The sequence below is a fragment of the Eretmochelys imbricata genome, chromosome 12 (genome assembly GCF_965152235.1).
Source record: "Eretmochelys imbricata isolate rEreImb1 chromosome 12, rEreImb1.hap1, whole genome shotgun sequence".
Taxonomy (NCBI): domain Eukaryota; kingdom Metazoa; phylum Chordata; order Testudines; family Cheloniidae; genus Eretmochelys; species Eretmochelys imbricata.
In genome coordinates, this window is record NC_135583.1 from 1,913,757 (window position 1) to 1,937,818 (window position 24,062).

The window sequence follows — 24,062 nt, forward strand, 5'->3', positions numbered from 1 at the left end:
CCAAACTGGGAGAGAGACAAGCAGAGGGACTTTCTCAAAAGTTTACTATGATACTCGGTAGGTCTCTCGGACAAGAGAAGGGATCAAGGACAGAAATAGCTTGGCAGGGGATCAGGTAAGTTTGTCTGTTTGATTGCTACACTGAAGAGAGGAAGGAACTTTGAGCTGGGAAGTGCCAGGCTGATCTCTGAAGGGAAGAGAAACTGGTTACAATTTTAAAATGCTTTTGTTGAACCTCTGCCCTGACCGAGACACAAAGTATGGAGTTATTAGAGCCAGGCAGGCTCCTGGGATAGGCTACAGCTGCTCCCAGACAGCTCTCTTTTCTGCCCAGCTTTGGAGGAGTCATCTTCTGACTGCAAGCCCTTTGGCTAGCCTCAAAAGTGAAAGAGAAGGCAGACAGGCAACAGAAGGGAAAGTACCCAGAAAGGCTGCCTGGGATTCTGGTGAGCCTGTCTCTGTGGGTGGGCTCCGAATATGCAGATTTCTGCGGTCCATGTTTGCATCGCTGACTGCAAGGATGCTCAGAAAAGGGGTGGCTAAGCAGGGTCACACTGTGCCCTCAGAGGGCCAGCGGGGAGCAAAGCATTACTCAGTTGTGACCATATGGCCTGCTAGTGACAGGCTTCACAGGGAATTCTCCCCACCCAGTGCATATTTGGCTGGGCGGAGGGGTGGGCAGGGTGGCAGCAAAGCAGGCCCTCCAATAGAAGGGCACGTGTGGTCTATTTGTTTTGATGATGGGCCAGTCCCTGAGGTCCTTATTCTGTACTGACTCAGGCCAAACATCCGCTGACTCCAGGGTGAGTTTCACCAGAGTAAAGGCTGAATTACAAAAATGAGTGGGGAGCTCAGATTGGGGCAAATCAGACCAGACTCTCAACTAGTTTAAATCAGCGTAATTTGATTGAAACCAATGCTGATTTACACCAGCTGAGGATCTGGACCCTGGAGACTATTATTGCTTTGAACAATGAAAGATAAAGTCATCCTGTGGCAAGCAGGGTGTGCAGCCTCATGGAGGGAATGTCCAAGGCACAGCAAATGTGTCTGTCTTGAGAATGTAACTCAGTAACCTTGACACCTCATTGGTGTAGCATAGTGTCAGCTATAGAGTACAATGCATTCACGTGTTAATGAATAGCCTTCCTACAGAGAGCATATTCTCTAGGAGCAGCGCAAAACATGGTGAGAAATGACATAACATAGTACACGATAGGCAGTTTCCACGGTATGCATCTGATGAAGTGAGCTGTAGCTCACGAAAGCTCATGCTCAAATAAATTGGTTAGTCTCTAAGGTGCCACAAGGACTCCTTTTCTTTTTGCGAATACAGACTAACACGGCTGTTACTCTGAAAGATATCTAAAACGCAACTGCGTGAAGACGTATGGTAAATCAAGTGCCCTGTTATAAGAAGAATAAGGGAGGGAGGGAGAAATATAAAAATATGTTAGGCAAAGGTATTTTCAGAGTCTGTTGGAAAAGTCTATGAGGGATGGGCAGATCGGTCTGGGGAAACACAAATATCAGAAGCCCTTTCACCCCTTCTAATCTCTGGGGCCTGATTTTTAGAATTGAGCTTGCAAAAAGTGTGACTCTCTCTCTCTGTGTATGTGTATGTATGCCAATGTGGTAACTGCACAATGTACCCAGTCTGACCCTTGTCCAGTTCTGCATCTAAGGTTCTGAAATATTTGGACACATCTTTGGCCCTTGCCTCAGTTGGCCTCAGTTGGTGCACAGGGCTTCTACTACCAGCCTCAGAAAGGTTGGGTGGCTCAGACTCAGTTGGCACAAGAAGCTGACTGCTCACATGCTCATCCAAAATGAACCCCAACTGCGAACCTGGGGTGAAAGTCATGCAGAAAGCCTGCACAAGCCCATGGCACCCTCAGGACTTAAGATGGACTTAAACAGAACACTGGGACTTAGTGCTAGCCCTCTGCATAGGCCTGAATTTCAGCTCCCTGGGAGGTTCATCTGTCACTGGTCAGTGAGGCAGAGGTACAGGGATGCTGTCCCACCTGGCAGGGATTGCAGAGGAGAAGGCTCTTGCACCTAAGGGTAGGAAGAGACTAAGGGGGGATTTATCTAATATAAATCCTATCACTTCAAAACAAAAGCAATAAAGGAAAATAACATCCCCTTCCCATGCCAAAGGGGTGGTGGATTCGCCATCACTGGCCATTTTTAAATCAAGGTTGGATGGAGGCTCTAGCTCAAACAGCAGCTATTAGGGGGTAGGCCTGTGGGATACAGCAGGTCACAGCAGATGGTCATAATGGTCTTGGGAGCTAGGAATCCCCAGCACAGGGCGTGCCATGTTACTGATAGATGAATCCCATTCCTTTCAGATATGGAGGTAGTGGAGAAGGTCCTGAATGTGGCCCACATCATCTACGCCCAGTGCGAACAAGTGAAGTGCTGTAAGCACCAGTGCCGCCGTCTCGTGTACCGCGTTCACATCCTGCTGAGGCCTGTGGAGGTCCTCAGGGCACAGCCTCCGAAACAAATCTCCTCCCAGGTAGAAGAGACGCTGCAGCAGCTGCTGGAGACCTTGGAGAAGGCCCAGGAGCTGGTGAAGAAGTACAGCCAGACGAACTGGCTGCAGAAGTTCCTGAAAGCCAGCGATGTCGTGGAGGGGTTTGCGCGAGTGAACGAGCGCCTTGGGGATGCTGCTCAAGGGCTCTCCCTCCTGCTGCAGGCTGAGAATAAACAGTCCTTCCTCGAGACCTTTCAGCAAGACACCTGCAGCAGGGAGGACAGCCAGGACACCAAGGATGACAAAGCCCTCTGGGAGGAGCTGCTCACAAGTGAATATGCATTTTTAAGACTCTCACATACCTTACAATTGGGAATTAGCTGGGACGGCTGGAGCCAGCATGTCTGGTTCCGCTTCCTCTTTCTGCTGCAAGGTTCAGCTTTGGCCCAAGGGTTGCACTTCAAACAGGAACAGGCTAAGCCTACAAGGGACCCAGATCAATGATGTGTCATTTGTGTCACAATGTTGTGATATTGGCTGATGCAGTTCTACCACTTCTGTGAGCCCTTCAAGAACACAGGACCCAGACCTGTTCCTCTACCCTTGATCTAACCATACCAGCAGGTCTATTGGCAGGCTAGTGGGCACCGGCACCTACTACACAGGACACTTGTGTGACCACTGCTGGAATCTTGTGTCCAGTTCTAGTGCCAAACAACGGAAGAAAGATGTTGATAAATTGCAGAGGGGTCAGAGAAGAGCCACAAGAATGATTAAAGGATTAGAAAACCTGCCTGATAGTGATAGATGCAAGGAGCTCAATATGTGTACCTTATCAAAGAGAAAGTTAAGGGATGACTTGATTACCATCTATAAGTACCTACATGGGGAACAAATATTTAATAATGGGCTCTTCAGTCCAGCAGAGGAAGGTCTAACACGATCCAATGGTTGGGAGTTGAATCCAGACAAATTCAAACTGGAAATAAGGAGTTAATTAAGCGAGACTTATTAACCATTGGAACAATTTACCAGGGGTTGTGGTTGATTCTCCATCAGACAATTTTAAAACCAAGATGGCATGTTTCCCTAAAAGATCTGCCCTAGGGATTATTGTGGGGCAGGTCTCTGGCCTGTGCTCTACAGGGGATCAGAGTAGATGATCACAATGGTCCCTCCTGGCCTTGGAATCTCTGAATCTAAAAGAAACCTCAGGGCTCTGGCTTCTCTGAAGTGATACATTCCAGGTACAGAAGGGGCTGGGGTTGGACCTGGAGTGGTGGGAAGGACAGCGCTAGAGCTGTGACCTTGCAGCCGCAGATTCAGGTTTCAAAGTAGCAAAATAATGGCCCACAAGGAGGAGGTGTTTGTTCGATGTGAACCAGGAAGTGACTGGTGCTGGCGGGTGGGATTTTCACAGGTGTCTATGTAACCTAGGCAATCCAAGTCCCATAGTTACAAAAGTGCAACTAAAAATGCCACCCTCAAACCTTCCAAAAGATATTGGGGGCTGGCAGCATTCTAAGACTGGCACAGCGATGGAGGGGGCGATAGCTGCCTTATACAGCACTGTTCTACTCTGAAAAGCAATGATGAAAAAATGGCCTCTTCACACTCAGCAGATCTGCTGCCAGGTTATTGCGCTGACAATGATACGTTCTTCTGCTTTTTACTCCTGCGTTGGCTCTGCTGAGTCAACACAGCTATGGGAGAGGGAGCTGAAGTTGATTCCTTCTTCTGCATCAGTGCTTAGGTACCATGGTGATAGGTGTCTGAGAAAATGGATAGATCCGCTGCATTATTTACTACGTCCCAGTCAGTTACACTGAAGACAATTGGGCTGGGACAGGTGTTGCTGAGATCCTAATTTGAGTCTCAGTGTTGACATGGAAGAAGGGAAGAGCCTAGCGTGCCTCTCAGATCCAAGTTTGCAGGTCAGATGTTTTCCCCTGTACACTAAGCACACTGGCTCTAGAGTTGCTAAGAGAAAATAAACAAGGAGCCCGGCAGGGCCATTCTCATGGAGTCACTTTTCAGAGCAGAACTGCACTTTAAGCCGGGTGAAAAATTAACAGCATGAAAGGCCAGTCCCACTAAACCTCTCTGGCACACAGCCCAGTCTCAGGGTACACTCAGTCAGTCCCCTGGTGCCCAGACCATGTGGAAGACTATGCCATGCAACAAACCCCAATGGTGCTCAACAAGCATCCATCTCACAAGTTCCTTTAATGACTTTGACTTTCTGCTTCTTCCTTTCCCCTAGGAAGTACAGAGACCAAAGATGCAGTGGATAATGTCCATAATGATGTCAGACATGTGGGAACAAAGGTGGAGGATGTGGGAAGCAGGGTGGAAGAAGTTCGCCAAATGATGCAAAAATGTAAGTTACCATCAGGCCTCTCTCCCCTCCGGCATACCCCTCCCAGGGCAGGGCAAGGGTGGGCTGCGAACTGCTGACAATGAATAATCATCCTCCAGGCTCAGGGTAAGCAAGTTCAGTGGAGGGATTTGCAGTCCTGATGGATCGGATTAAGAATAGGTGGAGTACTTGGTGCCTCCATGGGCTCCTTTCAAGTTCAGCTCTGCTTCCTATGTTGGATGGCTCCTATTTACCTTGTCAAGCCTGCAAAACCCCACACAACATCCATCCAGGGTCCTCATCCTCCCCACAGCAGAAGTCTTCCACAGAGGGGTTACCTTGGTGTGGAATGGGAGGGGAGGAATCATTAAAGGCTAGATCTCTCCATTGCGACAAAGCATCTCTGTGCTGCCTTTGCATCCCTCCCCACCACCCCTTCCAGGAGGGCAGGGCTGAACCACCTTCAAGGAGTTTCAGTACTGCTCACATACTGGCCACCCTGAGTCGTCAATGATGTGATTTCAGTCTGCTCCTTTATGTCTTGTAAGCGCTAAGAGCCAGACACATGCAGACTCAGCAATTCCCACCTGGCAGGGCACAGCGTCACCCCCAGGCTACTTGGCTAGCTCCCGAGACCCAGCTCCTGCAATATAGTTCTGGTAATTCTTGATATTGGGCATTAGTGACTCATGGTAGGAGAGAAAGTGGGAATAGATGCGCTTTTAATGATAGCAGGAGTAATAGAAATGGAATGAAATCTGATAGTCCAAAGTGCAAGATCATGCACTTAGGGACTAACAACATGAATTATTGCTATAAGCTGGGGACATATCAGTTGGAAGTGACAGAGGAGGAGAAAGACCTGGGTGTATGGGTTGATCACTGGGTGACTATAAGCTGCCAATGTGATGCGCTGTGAAAAAGGCTAAGTCTATCCTTGGATGCATCAGTTGAGGTATTTCCAGGAGAGACAGGGAAGTGTTATTGCCGATGAAGTGAGCTGTAGCTCACGAAAGTTTATGCTCAAATAAATTGGTTAGTCTCTAAGGTGCCACAAGTACTCCTTTTCTTTTTGCGAATACAGACTAACACGGCTGTTACTCTGAAACCTGCCGTTATACAAGGCATTGATGAGACCGCACCTGGAATACGGTGTGCAGTTCTGGTCTCCCATGCTTAAGAAAGATGAATTCAAACTGGAAGAGGAGCAGAGAAGGGCTACTACGATGATCCGAGGAATGGAAAACCTACCTTAAGGGAGGAGACTCAAGGAGCTTGGTTTCTTTAGCCTAATAAAACAAAGGCAGAGGGGAGATATAATTGCTGTCTATAAATACATCAGATAGATAAATACTAGGGAGGGAAAGGAGTTATTTAACTTAACGGTCAATGTTGGCACAAGAACAAATGGATATAAAGTGGCCATCAACAAGTTTAGGTTTGAAATTAGACAAAGGTTTGTTACCATTAGAGGAGTGAGGTTCTGGAACAGCCTCCCATGGGAACAGTGGGGGCAAAGAACCTAGCTTGTTTCAAGGCTCAGCTTGATAAATTTATGGAGAGGATGGTGTGATGAGACTGCCTACAATGTAGCATATGGCCTATTCACTACTGCTGTTAGCAAATATCTCCAAGGGTAGGAAATGGGACACTAGATGGGTCTGCGTTACTACAGTGAATTTTTTCCCAGGTGTCTGGCTGGTGGGTCTCAACAACATGCTCAGGGTCTAACTGATTGTTATAACTGAGGTTGAGAAAGTATTTTCCCCATGGTCAGATTGGCAGGGATGCTGGGGTGTTTTCACTTTCCTCTGCAGCATGGGGCACGGGTCACTTGCTGGTTTGAACTAGAGTAAATGGTGGATTCTCTGTAACATGAAGTCTTTAAATCAAGATTTGTGGACTTCAGTCACTCAGCCAGAGGTTATGGGCCTGCAATGTCCAGGAGGGCAGACTAGATGATCATAGAAGATTAGGGTTGGAAGAGACCTCAGGAGGTCATCTAGTCCAACCCCCTGCTCAAAGCAGGACCAATCCCCAACTAAATCATCCCTAAATCATCAAGCTGGGCCTTAAAAACCTCTAAGGATGGAGATTCCACCACCTCCCTAGGCAACCCATTCCAGTGCTTCACCACCCTCCTAGTGAAATAGTATTTCCTCATATCCAACCTAGACCTCCCCCAATGCAACTTGAGATCATTGCTCCTTGTTCTGTCATCTGCCACCACTGAGAACAGCCGAGATCCATACCTCTTCAGGTAGTTGAAGGCTGCTATCAAATCTCCCCTCCCGCCCCACTCTTCTCTTCTGCAGACTAAACAAGCCCAGTTCCCTCAGCCTCTCCTTGTGAGTCATGTGCCCCAGCCCCCTGATCATTTTCGTTGCCCTCCACTGGACTCTCTGCAATTTGTCCACATCCTTTCTGTAGTGGGGGGAACAAAACTAGACGCAATACTCCAGATGTGGCGTCACCAGTGCCGAATAGAGGGGAATAATCACTTCTCGCAATCTGTTGGCAATGCTCCTACTAATGAAGCCCAATATGCTGTAAGCCTTCTTTGCAACAAGGGCACATTGCTGACTCATAATGACTCATGATAGTCCCTTCTGGTCTTAAAGTCTCAGTCTATGAGATAAAGCCCTGAAATCTCACTGCATAGGCCTTGTTCTCCATTATGGCACAGTTGCAACAAGCCGTAGGGAAGCCATATAGCAGCTTTATAGGACATGTGGAGCTCCCTCCACCGCACGTTCGTTTATCCAGAGACAAATTATGACAGGCCATTGTGTCTCCAAACTAGGGACATATGTGGGAAGATGCCATTGAATCATTAAATCTGGATGCTGTGGTGATGAGCACGTATAAAAAACTCGTTGGCTAGATTAGGTCAAGTGCCTCCATCCATACAACAAATTATGAAATAAGCAAGTTATTTCTCCTACGGGCTGGGAAGGCAGAGAGAGGCTTGGTCTGCACTTAGAAGTTATAGCAGCATAGCTACATCAATCGGGGATATACGGGGGAAAACCTCACCCTGACGACGCAGCTATGTTGACAAAAACTGCAGTATAGACACAGCTATGCTGATGAAAGCTGTTAATGTCATTTGGGGAGGTGGTATTTCTACACCAGCAGAAAAACTCCTTCTGTCGTCGTACACTGCATCAGCAAAAGGGCAGTGTGCTGGCATGGACTCCATAGCATAGCCAGAGGAAGAGATTTCTTACCAAGAGCATCATTTAAAACCCCCTCTTTGTTTCCCTTTGTCCCAGTGCAGGACGCAGTCATGAAAAAGGACAATGCTGTTCCAAGAGAGGAAATCACTGAGATTAGGATGGAGGATCTCACTAAAACCTCATGGACCTTCCTGATGGAATCCAAAAGCCACACGCTCTACAAAGGAGAATTCTACAAGTACCCTGTTGCCATCAAAGTCTTCAAAAACCCTGTGATCACCTCCACTGAGTGAGTTATTTAGCAAAGGTCCCAACAAGAATGTAACTACTGAGGAGGGGACTGCTGTCATCCTCTCCCTCAATCACTGAGAAAGGCCTTGACACTGAAGAAAGGGGGTTCTTCAGCAGGGAGACAAACTGGGCACTGACAAAGTAGCTTTGCTTTCTCCCTGCTAAAGTTGATAGCAAAACATGCTGCTCTCTGTGTGTGCCGGTCTGGTGTTATGCAGGGAAGGTGGAGTAAGAACCACAAAGATGAGGGAAACCAAAAGCAGCAATCTAACTATAATAACTCAAACTGGGGGGGCAAACTACAGCCCAGGGGCCACATCTGGCCCTTCAGACGTTTTAATCAGCCCTCGAGCTCCCCTCAAGAGGCGGGGTCCGGGGCTTGCCCTGCTCTGGCACTCCAGCCAGGGAGTGGGGTCGGGAGCTTGCCCCGCTCCATGCGTGCCCTGGCTCCGCACAGCTCCCGGAAGCAGCAGCATGCCCCGCCTCTGGCTCCTATGTGTAGAGGCAGCCAGGGGGCTCCACTCCGCATGCTGTCCCTGCCCCAGGCGCTGCCCCCACAGCTCCCATTGGCTGGGAATCGCCAATGGGAGCTGCAGGGATGGTGCGTGCGGATGGGGCAGCGTGCAGAGCTGTCTGGCCATGCCTCCCCATAAGAGCCAGAGGGGGGACATGCCGCTGCTTCCAGGAGCTGCTTGAGGCCCAGAGCCTGCACCCCAACCCCCTGCCCCAGCCCTGATCCCCCTCCTGCCTGCCGAACCCGTCAGTCCCAGCCCGGAGCACCCTCCTGCACCCCCAACCTCTCATCCCCAGCCCCACCCCAGAGCCCACAGCCCCAGCTAGAGCTGTCACCCTCTCCTGCACCCCAATTTTGTGACCATTCATGGCCCGCCATACTATTTCCATACCCAGATGTGTCCCTCAGCCCAAAAAGTTTGCCCACCCATGACTTAAACACTAGAATTTGTCCTGTGGGGAGAGGGCATGTTGGGCAGGATCCTGGGGTTGTCTCCTAGTTTGCCTGGAAAATGCAATGGGATCTGATTCCCAAAAGTGCAGCTCCTGGAGATGGACACAAGGGACTTCATTGGAGTTTACACACAAATAGGCATCCTCGTTGGATGCAGAATGCCCAAATTGACAGGCTGTGGGAGAATTTAAGCCCATTACTCCTTTTAACTTAGTTTTCCTTCCCCAGAGATCAGGCCCCAAGTACTCACCAGCTGACACATCCCAGCATTCCTTCTGCTGGTGCCATCACATCTGCCATTCATCTTCAGACATGGCATCTTGCTATGGTGGGGGGTGTGGGACAGAGCTGTTTGCTTTCTTCCTCCCAATATTCAGAGGTTCTCTGCGGTTTTTAAGGAACCCTGGTGGGTGAAGGGTACTGAAAAGAAAATGCTAGGGGAATGCTAGGGGGATGGACGTGCATTACTCCTCACAAGCATGGACACCAGGCTCCAGTGCCAATGAGTGATGGCTGCCACATTGCTAGCAAGGTGCATGCTGGGAAGTCTCACAGAGCAGGAAACCACTGGTATCCTTAGGTGGCTACTCTTTAGAGAACTGCAAAGATAGCAAAATGCAGTTAATGGGGGATTTGTGTGCTTGCTCTCTGCTATACTTCAAGCTTGGGGAGGAAGCCTGGAATGGGGTTGGAGAACATGTTACCAAGATTAGCCCACATTGGACTGTACTGGAGGAGGGGGTTGTCCCTGCCCCACCAGCTCTCACAGACCCACTCTGCCCAGAGGCCTGACTGCTCTACTGCCTGTTGCAGGAAGGTGAGGGAGATTTTCAGGAAGGAGATTGAAACCATGAAGAAGTTTGAGTCTCCGAACATCCTTCGTATGTATGGGATCTGCATCGATGAGAGCGGTAAGGGGCCCCGGTGTGGTGGGATCTCAGTCACTGACTCTCCACAGCAGGCTCCCATGTCACCTCTTTGCACCCACCTCCTAGCACAGCGTTTGTCACCCCTGCTGCTGCACAAGTGGAGGTGCCTGAATGTACGAGTCCAGACATCAGCCCACACTTGTCACATCAAACGTGACACAGCCACAGCCCGGATGGGTATGATGAGATATGGCCAAAGCCAGGCAACAGGGATGGAAGGCCCATGATGTAATACCACAGCTGGCATGGCCAAGAGAATACCTGAAGGGATAGGGCCCTGCTCTGGCCACCCCTTTCCACTCTCCGCAGGAATTCATGACTCCAATAGTACATATACAGCAAAGTGGAGCTGAGCCGTGTCTGCTTTTCATTCCCCTAAGTGACATGGGGCCAGCCTGTGGCTGAACCTTGCTCAGATTCCGCAAGAAGGAAGACACTGGGAGCTGTCTCCTGCAGGAACAATGCAATGTTATTTTAAGTAACTAAACTATAGTACAGGCTAAGGAATGATCTTTAATGATTTTACCTTTTTCCCCTATGTAGGTTACTTTGTCTGCATTGAAGTTTTGAGATACAAACCAGTTCAGTGTATCTCTTATGAATGCACTAAAAGATTAAGCAAGTAGTTGGCAAACAAATATCAGTTTAAGCAACATGTCACTGGTTAATTTAACTTATAATTGTCCTAACCTAATTTACAATGGTCAAATTAAGGTTGTAATTGAGATAACGCACTGGTTCAATTTATCTGGCTCGCCAATTACTGCAATTAGTAATGAATTCATATTGAACAAGTTTAGAAAACAATTCTCTTCGGGTTTTAGAGGAAAGTTAAGGGGAGAGGCCATTCCCTTTTATTTAAGTGAGTTAGCTCAGAGCCTGTTACTTGCCCTTAAGGAAGTACAGCTCTTAAACAGATTTGCCAGTTAACTTCCTTCTCAAACTGCTTTCTTCCATTAACTTCACTTTTCACAGAAATTACATCAAACTTTGGTTTATTTGGTCCAGCGGTTCTCAAACTGTGGGTCCCAAAGTGGGTTGTGACCCCATTTTAATGGGGTCGCCAGGGCTTGCATTAGACTTGCTAGGACCCAGGGCAGAAGCTGAAGTCTGAACTGCACCCCCACCTGGGGTGGTGAGGCTTGGGATGTGGGCCCCTCTCTCCCCACACCCAGGGAGGTGGGGCTCGGGCTCTGCTCCCCTCTGCCCCCCAGGGTCATGTAGTAACTTTGTTGTCAGAAGGGGGTTGCAGTGCAATGAAGTTTGAGAACGCCTGATCTAGTTTATTTCTCCTCCCCATTTTAACACATTTGCCTGCATCTTTCTGACAGCCTGGCACAGACACAGGATGATTGATAAGAGTCCCAAGCTTGTAGCCGCTTTAGAACAACCCTGGTTTGGAGATCTCTTACTGTTTAAATAACAGCCTTAGGAATGTAGTGTCTACTTTGGGGGACAGTTAAGTGATCTGCAAAGAGAGACGCACACACTCTAACGGGTGTTGAAGTGATTCAAGCCTCTCTGAATTGCTCCACAATGGTTTTCGCACCTTTTACTTCTCAAACTCTTTAGCTCATGTGATTGGTCTTAGTTTGGAACAAAGTTGATTTTTACCAGTGGCGTTATTGATGATAAGATGTAACTTGGAGCTCTTTTACATGCAGTGTGGCAAGTTTGGTCTTTTCTCTCTCTGAGTTGTACTTCAGACTTGGAATCTTTCACTTCCCCTTCTCTAGATGGCCAATGCCAGGAAGAGAGCAGGATACAACTCCAAATGTCATTGGTGGTACAAGAGAGATACCACACCCCCACACACCCACACCCACACACTTCTCTCTGCATAGTTAGTATTAAGTTTTGTGGGGCTCACTGAATCACCTACTCTGCCACAGGGGACACTGTTGTCCAGTCAGAGATTCCAGCATGTCAGCTGTAGCTCATCATGGACCAATAATTCAGTTTCTTGATCTGAGGACATAGTAGAAGATTCCCGTCTGAGATGTACATTTTCTGGCAAAATCTGTTGAGATCCACAAGCAGATGCCCTCATTCTAAGCAGGACATGTGAGAGGCCAATGGGAGAAGGAGTTGGAAACAGACCTCCATTTAACGGAATAAGGCTACGTAAAATTATATATAATATAGTATTTTGCTAAATATAATTAAAGGTTCATCATCAATTACTCTTTCATGCATTTCCACTCATTCCTTGTGACCATAAGCATTCCAAGGGAAAGTGGACACTGCGGGGGACCAAGCCCAGAGTGAGTGCATGGCCCATAGCAGTGCACTTTCACCTAAAATAAAAGCTGCTTTAGCATTCTTATTTATACTAAATGTCATTTAGCATTTGACCCAATAAAGTTGTATGAATATAGATGGAATATAGATGGAATATATGGGCCAAACATAACCCAGTCACTGTCCAGCATTAAACAAGGTTAGACAAGGTTGGGATACAGAGACCTCAGCCCGCTTAATACCATGGCAAACACACCTTTAAAATTCCCTTGAACCTTTTTTCTTAACGATACAGAAAAGAAGGAAAAGCAGTTGAAGCCTTGGAAAAACATTAAATAAGGGTTCTGTTGTAACAACATCCTTTGTTCCCTTTCCCTTTAGCTGGAGTGAGAAGGCAAAGCCAAGTGTCTGACAGTCCCTTAGAAGGTATCAAAGGTGGTAATAACGCTCGTGCTGGGGAAAAGAGAAGCAGCTACCTGCAATGGGCTGGAGTTGTTGTTGTTACAGTCTGATCCTGTGTCACCCCGGGTGTGGCTGGGATTCAGCTGGAGCCAGTCGGGGGGCGACGTCGTCTGGGTCCCTCTCTCTGGCCCGTCTGGGCAGGACATCACTCAGGATCAGGCTGACAAAGGCTCCAGAGCCCAGGAAACAGTGGGGGTGGCAGCCATGGTGGTGAAGCTAACTCCAGCAGCCAAGTACTGACCTCAGTTCTGGTCCATGGTCACTACGCTCCTTCACCCCAGTGTTCTCTCCTCTTGGGCCAGCCACAGCTGCAGTCTCTGAGGTCTACTGAGCACAGGGGCTGCTCCCTGCCAGCTCCCCCTGGGGCTCAAGCCACCCCACAAGGGGGAGGGAGGAGGCAGCCCAATAGTTTCACTCTTATCCCCCTGCACCAGTCCATGAAGCTGGCTAGCCATGGAAGGGATCATACCCTCCCAAGGAGTGGCACAATGGGTGTTCTTTCCCTGCCTGGTGGGAAGTTCAGGAGGCACTGCTTCCCTGAGCACAATGCCTCCTTGTGCTCCCACTGGGTCAGTGCAGCTCCGTACCACCCCTACTCACAGCTATAAGGCAGGTCTAGCCCCAGGTAAATATGGCTAATCGGTAAATTAAGGGGGAAGCTCAGCCTGTGTGGACTGTGCGGTGTGAATGGAGGGTGGCAGAATCGGGCCCTTGATAAATTGGGGACAGGGAATTAAATGGCAGCATAAGAGATTAAAAAGGTGTGCTTTCGGGTTTTTGCACATGCCCTCAGGCCCTGACACATCATGTTTACTGGGGTCCCACCCTCTCCCATTTCACTTTATTTTTACACAGATGTTACAAATGTTTTGGAGGCCCCCCAAGCTCGGGTTTTCGAAACAATCGTGCTCTCTTTTTCCCCCTCCTGTCAGCCTGGCCTGTGCAATCAATAATTTGTGGAGGCTTTTTAGCGATAGCAATATTAACTCCCTTCATTGGCTACCTGGGGCATTTCTGACTGCTCATCAGGTGTCCACGTGTAAACCTTACAAAAAATTCTTCCCAGTTACATCTGAGCAACTCCAGGGATTGCATGGGTTGCAGAAGTCAGGTCTGGTCTCTTGGGAGTGGACAACAGAGGATGGATCACTTGGTGATTGTCTGTTTTGATCATTCCCTCTGAAGCACCTGGCATTGGCCACTGTTGGAAGACAGCATGCTGAGCAAGATGGACCATTAATCTGACCAGTATGGCCATTCCTATATTTTTTATTGCCCACAACGTGGGCACATCAAAGGGCCTTAAGAACTGTCACTCCTGAATCTCCTGACAATGCTTGATTTGAACTGTGCAGAGTTAAAGTTGCATTAACCAGGATTCTGCATTTCCAATGGAGAATGAAGTAAACACGTGAGTTGCCTCAGCTCAGGTCACCATTCACTGGGCTTCTCTTTTGATCAGGTTCAAGTCCTTGTTTCTCCATTGTCATGGAATACTGTGAAAAGGGGACCCTGCGGGACGTGCTGACAAGGAAACCCCAGCTCCCCTGGGAGACTCGCATTCGGATGGCGCTGGATGCGGCCAGAGGCCTATACAGGTATGTCATGGGGCCAGTGGCCCTTTAGAAGAATTAGAGCCCAGCTGACCCATGATGACCCGATGGGCTGCACCAGGGAGCAATCCGATGCTCATGGGAGTGCCCTTTAGTTAATTAGAATTGAAACAGCTGAATTAGGAGGAGGCTATGATAGTATAAAAAGGAAAGTGCCAGTGGGAAAGGAATCTCTCCCTGACAGTCTGTGCCTAGCTCTGGGAAGGGAGTAGGACGGCTGAAGGGTAGGCTGTAGAAGGAAAGAGACCCCCTAGAGCAGGGGTTCTCAGACTGGGGATTGGGGACCCCTCAGGGGGTTGTGAGGTTATTACATGGGGGGTCATGAGCTGTCAACCTCCACCCCAAACCCCGCTTTGCCTCCAGCATTTATAATGGTGTTAAATATATAAAAAAGTGTTTTTAATTTATAAGGGGGATCACACTCAGAGACTTGCTATGTGAAAGGGGTCACCAGTGAAAAAGTTTGAGAGCCACTGCCCTAGAGTGAGGCTAGTTACTGAAAAGTTAGTGCTCTGAGGAAGAGTAGCTAAACCAGAGACTAAACCCCAGCATGGGCAGGACCAGAGCAATGGAGTCTGAGAGACAAGAGGGACTTCTGGCAAATGCGTGGTCAGAAGAGGCAAGAGATTCTGGTAAGGAAGAAACAAAGCTTTGGACTATTCTCTGATGTTGGCTCAATGGTTGTGGGTAAATGAAGATTCCCCTGAAAAAGGGAGAGGCAAAGATGGATTTATTTATATGATAAAAAGGGGAAATGGAAGCATGGCATGGCATCTAGGTCTGTGACAAGGTACCAAGCATGACTGAAGACAAATGAATTCATTTTCTGATGTCCCACTATATGCCTGAATTGGTCTCGTCTATAGAAGAGCAAGGGTGGATGGGTTGTAGGTACCGTGGTTAAAGTCACCCTCACCATCCACAAATCCCATGATATCGAAACAGGCAGCGGGAGAACTGATGGGAGGCTGGGGTTAGATAAGAAAGTGCCCAGATTCTCAGATGCCCTTGGCTTGCAAATCTGGCCTGAAGCCTGGTAGAAAGAGCCTTTCTCCTGAGATACCTGGTGCTGCTGTTTCCAGAAGTACCTTATAGAACATCACTAGATCATTAGGACTACCGCCCAGTAACAGACCGGTTACTGCCTACTGTTCCTAGGCGGCTCTGACAATGGCATTTACTGGCTTGCCACTTTACAGGCAAAAAATGATTATCTTGTAGCCATTGGAAAGGTCTGATTTGTGGCTGTTGTCCCAGAATAACTGGGCACACCAGGGGGGGCTTCTGAATGCTCAGTAGTGTCCAAAGGTCCGTCCTTGTCGCTGTTCTGGGTGGGAGCAGAGAGAGGGAAGGTGGCAATGGATCCATTGCTAATGCTTTCTGCTCTTGGTTCTGACTGGCCGTAGGTTGCACCAGACGGGGGAGAAGTCTAAATTGCATGGATGCATCAATAGTACCAAGTTTTTGGTTGCTAAAGGTTACTGTGTGAAGGTAAGAGCTGTCTTGTGAGAAGACTTTTTGAGAGGTTTGAAAGCTTTTGTGGGTATCTATTCCATCTCACCTTCCCTCCCTGCCTCCCAGGACGCCATGGCCTCCGGAGTAACACCTCAAGCATCTATTCTTTCAGTGCTAATTTACTATGCAGCTGGGACACCTGAATTATATGGCCAAAACCCCTACCATTACACAGTCTTCCTCCCCACCCCCCTTAAAACCTCTTCCCCTTTCCAGCCCTCCTCCCAGGACAGTATGAGCAGCACAGGAGTCTATGTGTGTTTATTTAGATGTTAACTTCAGGCTGTTCTACACAGTCCCAAAATTTTTAACATGCAGCTGCTTTTTATATTGAAAATGCACTGCTGCACTGCAGACTCTGACGGGGAATTCCCTCTTGACTTTAATGGGAATATTGGATGAACATCATCTCTGAAAAGCCCGCTACGTTGTTATTTATTATTTGTTATTACTGTAGTGCATAGGAGCCCTCCTTGTGGATCAGGACCCCTCATGCTAGGTGCTATACAAACACAGAACAAAAGGATGGCCCCAGCCCCACACTTATGTAGCTACCTAAATATGGATGTGGGTGTCTAGCTTTAAGACCCCAGGTTTGCAAATATGAGCCTCAGTGAAAATGTTTCCATCAGCCCTTCATGCAGGGATAGTGGCTGATTAAAGACAAGCTGCCACAAGCAAGGTGAGGATGAATGGCACGAAGAAGAGGAGAAGCAGAGTTGAGGAATGACAGAGTATTGTCATAACAACATGGGATCTTAAAACACACAGTACCCACCTCAGGGTATGTCTTCACTTTAAAAAATACAAAAAACACGGCAATGAGTCTCTGAGCCCAAGTCTGCAGACTTGGGCTCGCACTATGGCACTACAAATAGCCATGTAGCCATTCTGGATCCAGCTGGAGCTCAGGCTCTGAAGCTTCAGGAGGGAGATGGGCTTCAGAGTCCAAGCTCCAGCCTGAGCCTGACCATTTACATGGCTATTTTTAGCGCTGTAGTGTGAGCCCGAGTCTGTAGGCCTTGCTCTGGGACTTACTGCAGTGGGATGTTTTCAATGCAGACGTATCCTAAGAGCCCCATCCCTGGTACCAAGCATGTACCCTTTCCATGGTTCAGGAAGGATATATCAAGTGGGGTCTTGTAGGGATCTGTCCTGGGGCTGGTTCTATTCAGTATCTTCAGAAACAATTTGGACAATGGCATAGAAAATAGAAAGTTTGTGGATGATACCAAGCTGGGAAGGGTTGCAAGTGCTTTGAAGGACAGGATTAGAATTCAAAATGATCTCGACAAACTAGAGAAATGGCGTGAAATAAATAGGATGAAATAAAATAAGGACAAATGCAAAGTACTACAATAAGGAAGGAATAATCAGTTGCACTAATACAAAGTGGGAAATGATCGCCTAGGAAGGAGTGCTACAGAAAAGGATCTGGGGCTTATAGTGGACCACAAACTAAACGAGTCACCAATGTGATACTGTTGCAAAAAAAGCAAACATCATTCTGGAATATATTAGTAGGAGTGTTGTAAGCATGACACAAGAAGTAATTCTTCCACTGTACTCAGCACTGATAAGGCTTCAACTGGAGTATTGTGTCCAGTTTTGGGCATCACACTTTGGAAAAGATGTGGAGACGGTCCAGAGGAGAGCAACAAAAATGGTTAAAGGTCTAAAAAACATGACCTATGAGGAAAGATTTGGGGGGCAAAATGGGTTTGTTGGAGAAGAGAGGACTGAGGAGGGAACACAACAGTCTTCAAGTACATAAAATATTGTTATAAAGAGGAGGGTGATAAATTGTTTGCCTTAACCACTGAGGACAGAAGTTAAATTGCAGCAAAGGAGATTTAAGATGAACGTTAGGAAAAATGTCCTGTCAGGATAGTTAAGCACGGGAATAAATTACCTAAGGAGGTCACAGAATCTCCTTCATAACAGGTTTAACAGACACCTGTCAGGGATTGTCTAGATAGTCCTACCTCAGTGCAGGGGATTGGACGAGATCAGTGGTTTTCATACTTTTTAGGCTGTGAACCCCTTTCCAAATAATGTAGTCTGCTGCATACCCCCATCTGAGATAGGGTCATAATATACCTATGACTGCCAATTCTTTCTAAATAGAGTGAGCTGTCTGCCATTACAGGATTTTTCTCGTGTACCCCTGATGACAGTATGCATACCCCACTTTGAAAACCATTGGACTAGACCAGTGGTTTCCAAACTTTAACAGCCCACGAACCCCTTTCACTAAATTGTGAAATCTTGTGAACCCCCTCCTAAAAATGAATATTTCCAGGGCTTTTAAGTTTAAATTTCCTCTGCACTCCACAAGGCTCCTGCTGCTGGACCGCATTGACTGCCCCAGTCAACTGAGCTCCACTGAGCTCGGGCTGCAGGTCCCGGTGACCACCGGGGCTCAAGCTGCTAGCCCCAACTGCCCAGCCCCGCTCTCCCTGGGGCTCCGGCTGTCTGCCCTGCAACCGGGTCCCACCTGCTGCCTCCAATGCCCGGGATCCTCTGGCCGCCATGAGTGACATTTTTCTGGCGAACCCCCTGTAACGTTCTGTGAACCCCCAGGGGTTTGCGAACCTCAGTTTGGGAACCACTGGATTAGATGATCTGTCAAGGTCCCTTCCAGTCTTACATTTCTATGATTTATCTGCATCCTTGAGGATCTCTGCTTCTACCCCCTTTTTAATCTTACCAATATTGTGGCCATCATATCTCCACACAAGGATTAGATAAGACAGCTTCTTTCCATCAGTTGGCCAGAGAGGATCATGGTGGTGCACCAGGAAACACGCCCTCTCCCTTGTTTCTTCCCTTCTCAATATGGGGTCAAGCACATCAGCCTTACACTTATAAGACCCAGGAGTGGGAATCAAACCCATGACCTCCTGCACGGCAAAGCAGAGGACTCAGCAGAACAGGTGGGCCCTGCAACATGTTCTTGCAGTGGTCTGCTTGGTCCCCTGGCAATGAAAAGACCACCATATAACCCAAAGGAAGTCAGCTCATTAACCTTGAGCTAAGGACCAGTTATGTAATCATTGCTGCATGGCCCTGACTGCATGGAGCTCATGCTGTTCCTCCCTTTGTCTTTCTCTCCTTCCCTTGATCAGCTGTCAGGATTTGAATTGAGTAAAACTGAGTCATCCATTAAGAGGAGCTGCAAGAAGAAATTGACAGATGTCCCTTCTTCGGCTTACATCTCTCCCCTGGGCCTAGCTTCCCTGAGCCACAAGTATGACGTGCCCAGTGAAATATACAGGTATGGGGATACTGGACTATAATACATAAAGGTTGGATGCACTGCTGCAGACAGGTTTCAGAGTAACAGCCGTGTTAGTCTGTACTCGCAAAAAGAAAAGGAGTACTTGTGGCACCTTAGAGACTAACCAATTTATTTGAGCATAAGCTTTCGTGAGCTACAGCTCACTTCACTGGATGCATACTGTGAAACATATGTGAACTGTGAAACAAACTCATGAAAGCTTATGCTCAAATAAATTGGTTAGTCTCTAAGGTGCCACAAGTACTCCTTTTCTTCTTGCTGCAGACAGAGTTTCCTACAGAAGACAGATTTTTAGACAGGTTCTGTAGGTGACTTGCTTGGCACAAAATGATGGGAACCAAGAATCACAAGATAACTGGCTCTGTGGATGAGGGTAAAGGAGTGGACGTGTTCTTCCTTGACTTTAGCAAAGCTTTTGACACGGTCTCCCACAGTATTCTTGCCAGCAAGTTCAAGAAGTATGGGCTGGATGAATGGACTATAAGGTGGCTAGAAAGCTGGCTAGATTGTCGGGCTCAACGGGTAGTGATCAATGGCTCCATGTCTAGTTGGCAGCCAGTATCAAGTGGAGTGCCCCGAGGATCAGGCCTGGGGCAGGTTTTCTTCAATATGTTCATTAATGATCTGGAGGATGGCGTGGATTGCACCCTCAGCAACTTTGCACGTGACACTAAACTGGGAAAAGAGGTAGATACATTGGAGGGTAGGAATAGGATACAGAGGGACCTAGACAAATTAGAAGATTGGGCCAAAAGAAATCTGATGAGGTTCAACAAGGACAAGTGCAGAGTCCTGCACTTAGGACGGAAGAATCCCATGCACTGCTACAGACTAGGGACCGAGTGGCTAGGCAGCAGTTCTGCAGAAAGGACCTAGGGGTTACAGTGGACCAGAAGCTGGATATGAGTCAACAGGGTGCCCTTGTTGCCAAGAAGGCCAGTGGCATTTTGGGATGTATAAGTAGGGGCATTGCCAGCAGATCAAGTGATGTGATCGCTCCCCTCTATTCGACATTGGTGAGGCCTCATCTGGAGTACTGTGGCCAGGTTTGGGCCCCACACTACAAGAAGGATGTGAAAAAATTGGAAAACGGAGGGCAGCAAAAATGATTAGGGGACTGGAACACATGACTTATGAGGAGAGGCTGAGGGAACTGGGATTGTTTAGTCTGCAGAAGAGAAGAATGAGGGGGGATTTGGTAGCGGCTTTCAACTACCTGAAAGGGGGTTCCAAAGAGGATGGATCTAGTCTGTTCTCAGTGGTAGCAGATGACAGAACGAAGAGTAATGGTCTCAAGTTGCAGTGGGGGAGGTTTAGGTTGGATATTAGGAAAAACTTTTTCACTAGGAGGGTGGTGAAGCACTGGAATGCGTTACCTAGGGAGGTGGTGGAATCTCCTTCCTTTGAAGTTTTTAAGGCCCGGCTTGACAAAGCCCTGGCTGGGATGATTTAGTTGGTGTTGGTCCTGCTTTGAGCAGGGGGTTGGACTAAATGACCTCCTGAGGTCCCTTCCAACCCTGATATTCTATGATTCTATGACTGAGTTCTATTCCTGACTCTACCACTAACTTAACCTCTCTCTCCATTAGCTTTCCCTTCTGTTAAAAGGGAACAGTGTTACTTAGACACCCTACAGATAGGGCAGAGCTTGATTAATGTTTGTATAGGGCTTTGTGGATGGAGGCTGCTACCAAAGTACAAATTAATACCACATAGGAAATGGAAGAGCTTTTGACATTTCACTTGGCAAGTTCTCTTCCCAAAGGGATTGGGCACACAGGTAGGCAGAAGTCAATATTAAGTTAGATGGACTCTCTGGAATAATCACAAGAGCCAGCCCGGTGGGTCCAGAGTGGAAGATGCGTCTGCTGTGTGGGAGAGCAGCTCACAAATCAGCCTGACATGCTGATTCCCAAACGGGGAAGGAGGGAGTGCTCAGAGATGATGTGTTTGTTAGGTGGCTGAGGGTGTGGTTCACCCTCCTTCTCCAACACTTTATCCAGCAAGCAGCAGAGCTGATGAGCATAGGAGGAGGGATCAGAGGGAGGTTGAGGAGGCTTTTTTGATGCTCAGCAGGCCTGTTTGTGTCCTTTCAGCTTTGGGATCGTCCTGTGGGAGATCGCGACCGGCAAAATTCCATTTGAAGGTGAGCAACAAGGGCTTGTTTTCTGTCATACTGCAAGCACCTGGGTAAAGGCCCAGGGTCCAGTCCAGATGTGTTCTGCTGATGCAGGGTGATATTTGGGATCAAATGCACCTCTTGGCAAATGTTCCCTATTGCTACCTAGTGCTCAGGAGCTTCAGATCCAGAGGGGCTATGAAATGACTGAACGACTGTCCAACATGCCTGTATCCACTTGGACCAGGCAGCAAAGTAGCTTTAACTCTGGAATCTTTCCTGGAATTTAGGCTCCAATTCAGCAAAGCACTTACAAAGACACATACTTAATTGTAAGCAAATAAGTAATCCCATCTGTATTCAACAAAGCACTTAGGTATGTGCTTCGCTACTATTGAAGTTAAGTGCTGTGGAATTGGGGCCTTAAGGCAGGGTTCATAGCAGATGAGTTTTTCATGGACGCAGCATAATGAGTATTTCAATCCTGCCTCTTCCCTGCTGTGGGCTTGGCAGGCCGCATGAGGCTCCATTTAAATGCTTTAATTAGGTTCCCTCTCCGCTACCTTCTTGTGGAATCCAAAACAAGTTGGTGCCTCCTGACGTCCCAATTTGTGTGTGTTGTGTTAGGCTGTACTTCCCAACAGATCTATCAGAAAGTTTATGAGCAACGTTACCAGGCTCCTGTTGGGGAAGATTGCCCCTCCCACCTGCGGGATGTCATCAATCAGTGCCGGGCCTTTGAGCCTTTGCAACGTCCTTCTGCTGAAGGTAGGATGGAGTCCCATGTTTGCTTCCCTTTACTCTACAGCAATACTAGCTACCAGGTGATCGCTGCTTGTCCCCGGTCAGACCTGCTGAGGAAATCCCAGGGAGGAGTGGAGGGACTGCAAGCCTAAACCCCCAGTCTGGAGGGAGAGGGATGGGGGTCTCTGCCTGAAAGAGGAGATGGCTAGAAAGACTGAAACCTTTAAGTGGGTGCCCTTGAGGAAAACCAGGATGGTGGGTCAAGTGCAGTTTAACCCTGAAACTGCCAGTGATGATCCAGTCTGACCTCCTGTATAACAAAGGCCAGAGAACTTCACCCAGTAATTCCTGCATCAAGCATAACAACTAGTGGTTGATCTTTTTGCAAGACATCCAGTCTTGCTTGATAGATTTCAAGTAATGGCAAATCCCCCACACCCCTGGTAAATTGTTCCAGTGGGTAATGACTAAGGCTACGTTTTAGTCACAGGTATTTTTAATATCACAGGCAGTAAACAAAAATTCATAGCCTGTGACCTGTCCATGACTTTTACTATATGGGCGGGGGGTGGGGAGGAGCTGGGTACTATGGTGGGGGTAGAAGGCAGCGCACAGACCAGGACCCCCACTGGTGCTGAGGCAGTGGGTGTTGGTGGGGCCAGCAAGCTCCCTACCTGGCTCCATGCCTCCCCCCTCCCTCCAGCAGCAGAGTTTGGGTATGGGAGGGGGCAGGGGGTTGGGGCATGGGACAAGGTGAGGCAGGCTCTGGGCGGCACTTTCCTGGGGGGGGCCTCCCCGGAAGCAGTGACATCCCCCTTGCTCAGCTGCTAGGCGGAGGCGTGGCCAGGCAGCTCTGCGTGCTGCTTCTGCCTGCAGGCACCGCTCCCACAGCTCCCATCAGCCATGTGAAGCCAGCGCTCTGGGTGGAGATAGTGTGCAGAGCTGCCTGGTCACACCTCTGTCTAGCAGTTGAGCAAGGGGGATGTTGCCACTTCCGGGGAGCCCCCCAGGTAAGCACTGCCCAGAGCTGCCTCACCCATCCTGCTCCCCAGCCCCCTCCCACACCCAAACTCTGCTGCTGCGGGGGGGAGGAGAGCAGTGGCCCAGCAGTGGCCCATGTGACTGATGCAGGGGCTTGCCTGAGCTGCCCCTGAGCCAGGCACACCGGCCAGTGCAGAAGTCACGGAATCCATGACCTCAGTGACAAACTCGCAGCCTTAGTAATGACCCCCACTGTTACAAACGTGCACCTTGTTTCCAGTTTGAATTTGTCAAGCTTCATCTTCTGGGAGAATGAAGGTATAGGGAGAGAAAAGGAGCTAGAACAGGGGTTCTCAAACTTCTCTGCACCATGACCCCCTTCTGACAACAAAGTTGATACATGACCCTGGGAGGGAGGCACAGCCCAAGCCCCACCACCCTGGGTGGGGGTGAAGCAGGCAGCAGCCCAAGCCCTGCTGCTCCAGGTAGGGTGGAGAGGGGGTCACAGCCTTAGCCTGCCCCCCCAGGTGGAGCTGGAGCTAGTGCTTCAGCCCTGGGTCCCAGCAAGTCTAATGCTGGCCCTGGCAACCCCATTAAAATCAGGTCATGACCCACTTTGGAGTCACGACCCACAGTTTGAGAACTGCTGAGCTAGAAGAAATGGGGAATTAAAGGAAGAGATCAGAAATGGAGACTGGAGGAAATAGAGAACAATGAAAGAGCAAGGGATGAAATGAGAGAATGAGGAAGGACCAGACAAGGGGAAAACCGCAGAAGAATGGAGAGGAAGATGAAATGTTTAATAATCAGCCAGGAAGCAAGCAGGTTTTTCAGGGGAGAGGACACTTCTGTTAACTATGGAACCGCCAGCTCACA

General features: G+C 48.5%; 1 protein-coding gene across 1 annotated transcript in view; it reads left to right on the forward strand.

Annotated features, from left to right (window-relative positions):
• Positions 1 to 24,062, forward strand: part of MLKL (mixed lineage kinase domain like pseudokinase) — a 26,213-nt gene continuing 2,151 nt past the window's right edge. Inside the window, exons 1-10 of the mRNA XM_077831197.1 lie at positions 1 to 115; positions 2,358 to 2,816; positions 4,749 to 4,865; positions 8,120 to 8,312; positions 10,095 to 10,192; positions 14,376 to 14,511; positions 15,933 to 16,017; positions 19,170 to 19,318; positions 21,439 to 21,488; positions 22,089 to 22,229. Of these exons, the coding sequence (XP_077687323.1) occupies positions 2,360 to 2,816; positions 4,749 to 4,865; positions 8,120 to 8,312; positions 10,095 to 10,192; positions 14,376 to 14,511; positions 15,933 to 16,017; positions 19,170 to 19,318; positions 21,439 to 21,488; positions 22,089 to 22,229 (1,426 nt within the window). The 5' untranslated portion in view covers positions 1 to 115; positions 2,358 to 2,359. The remainder of the gene's footprint in view (positions 116 to 2,357; positions 2,817 to 4,748; positions 4,866 to 8,119; positions 8,313 to 10,094; positions 10,193 to 14,375; positions 14,512 to 15,932; positions 16,018 to 19,169; positions 19,319 to 21,438; positions 21,489 to 22,088; positions 22,230 to 24,062) is intronic.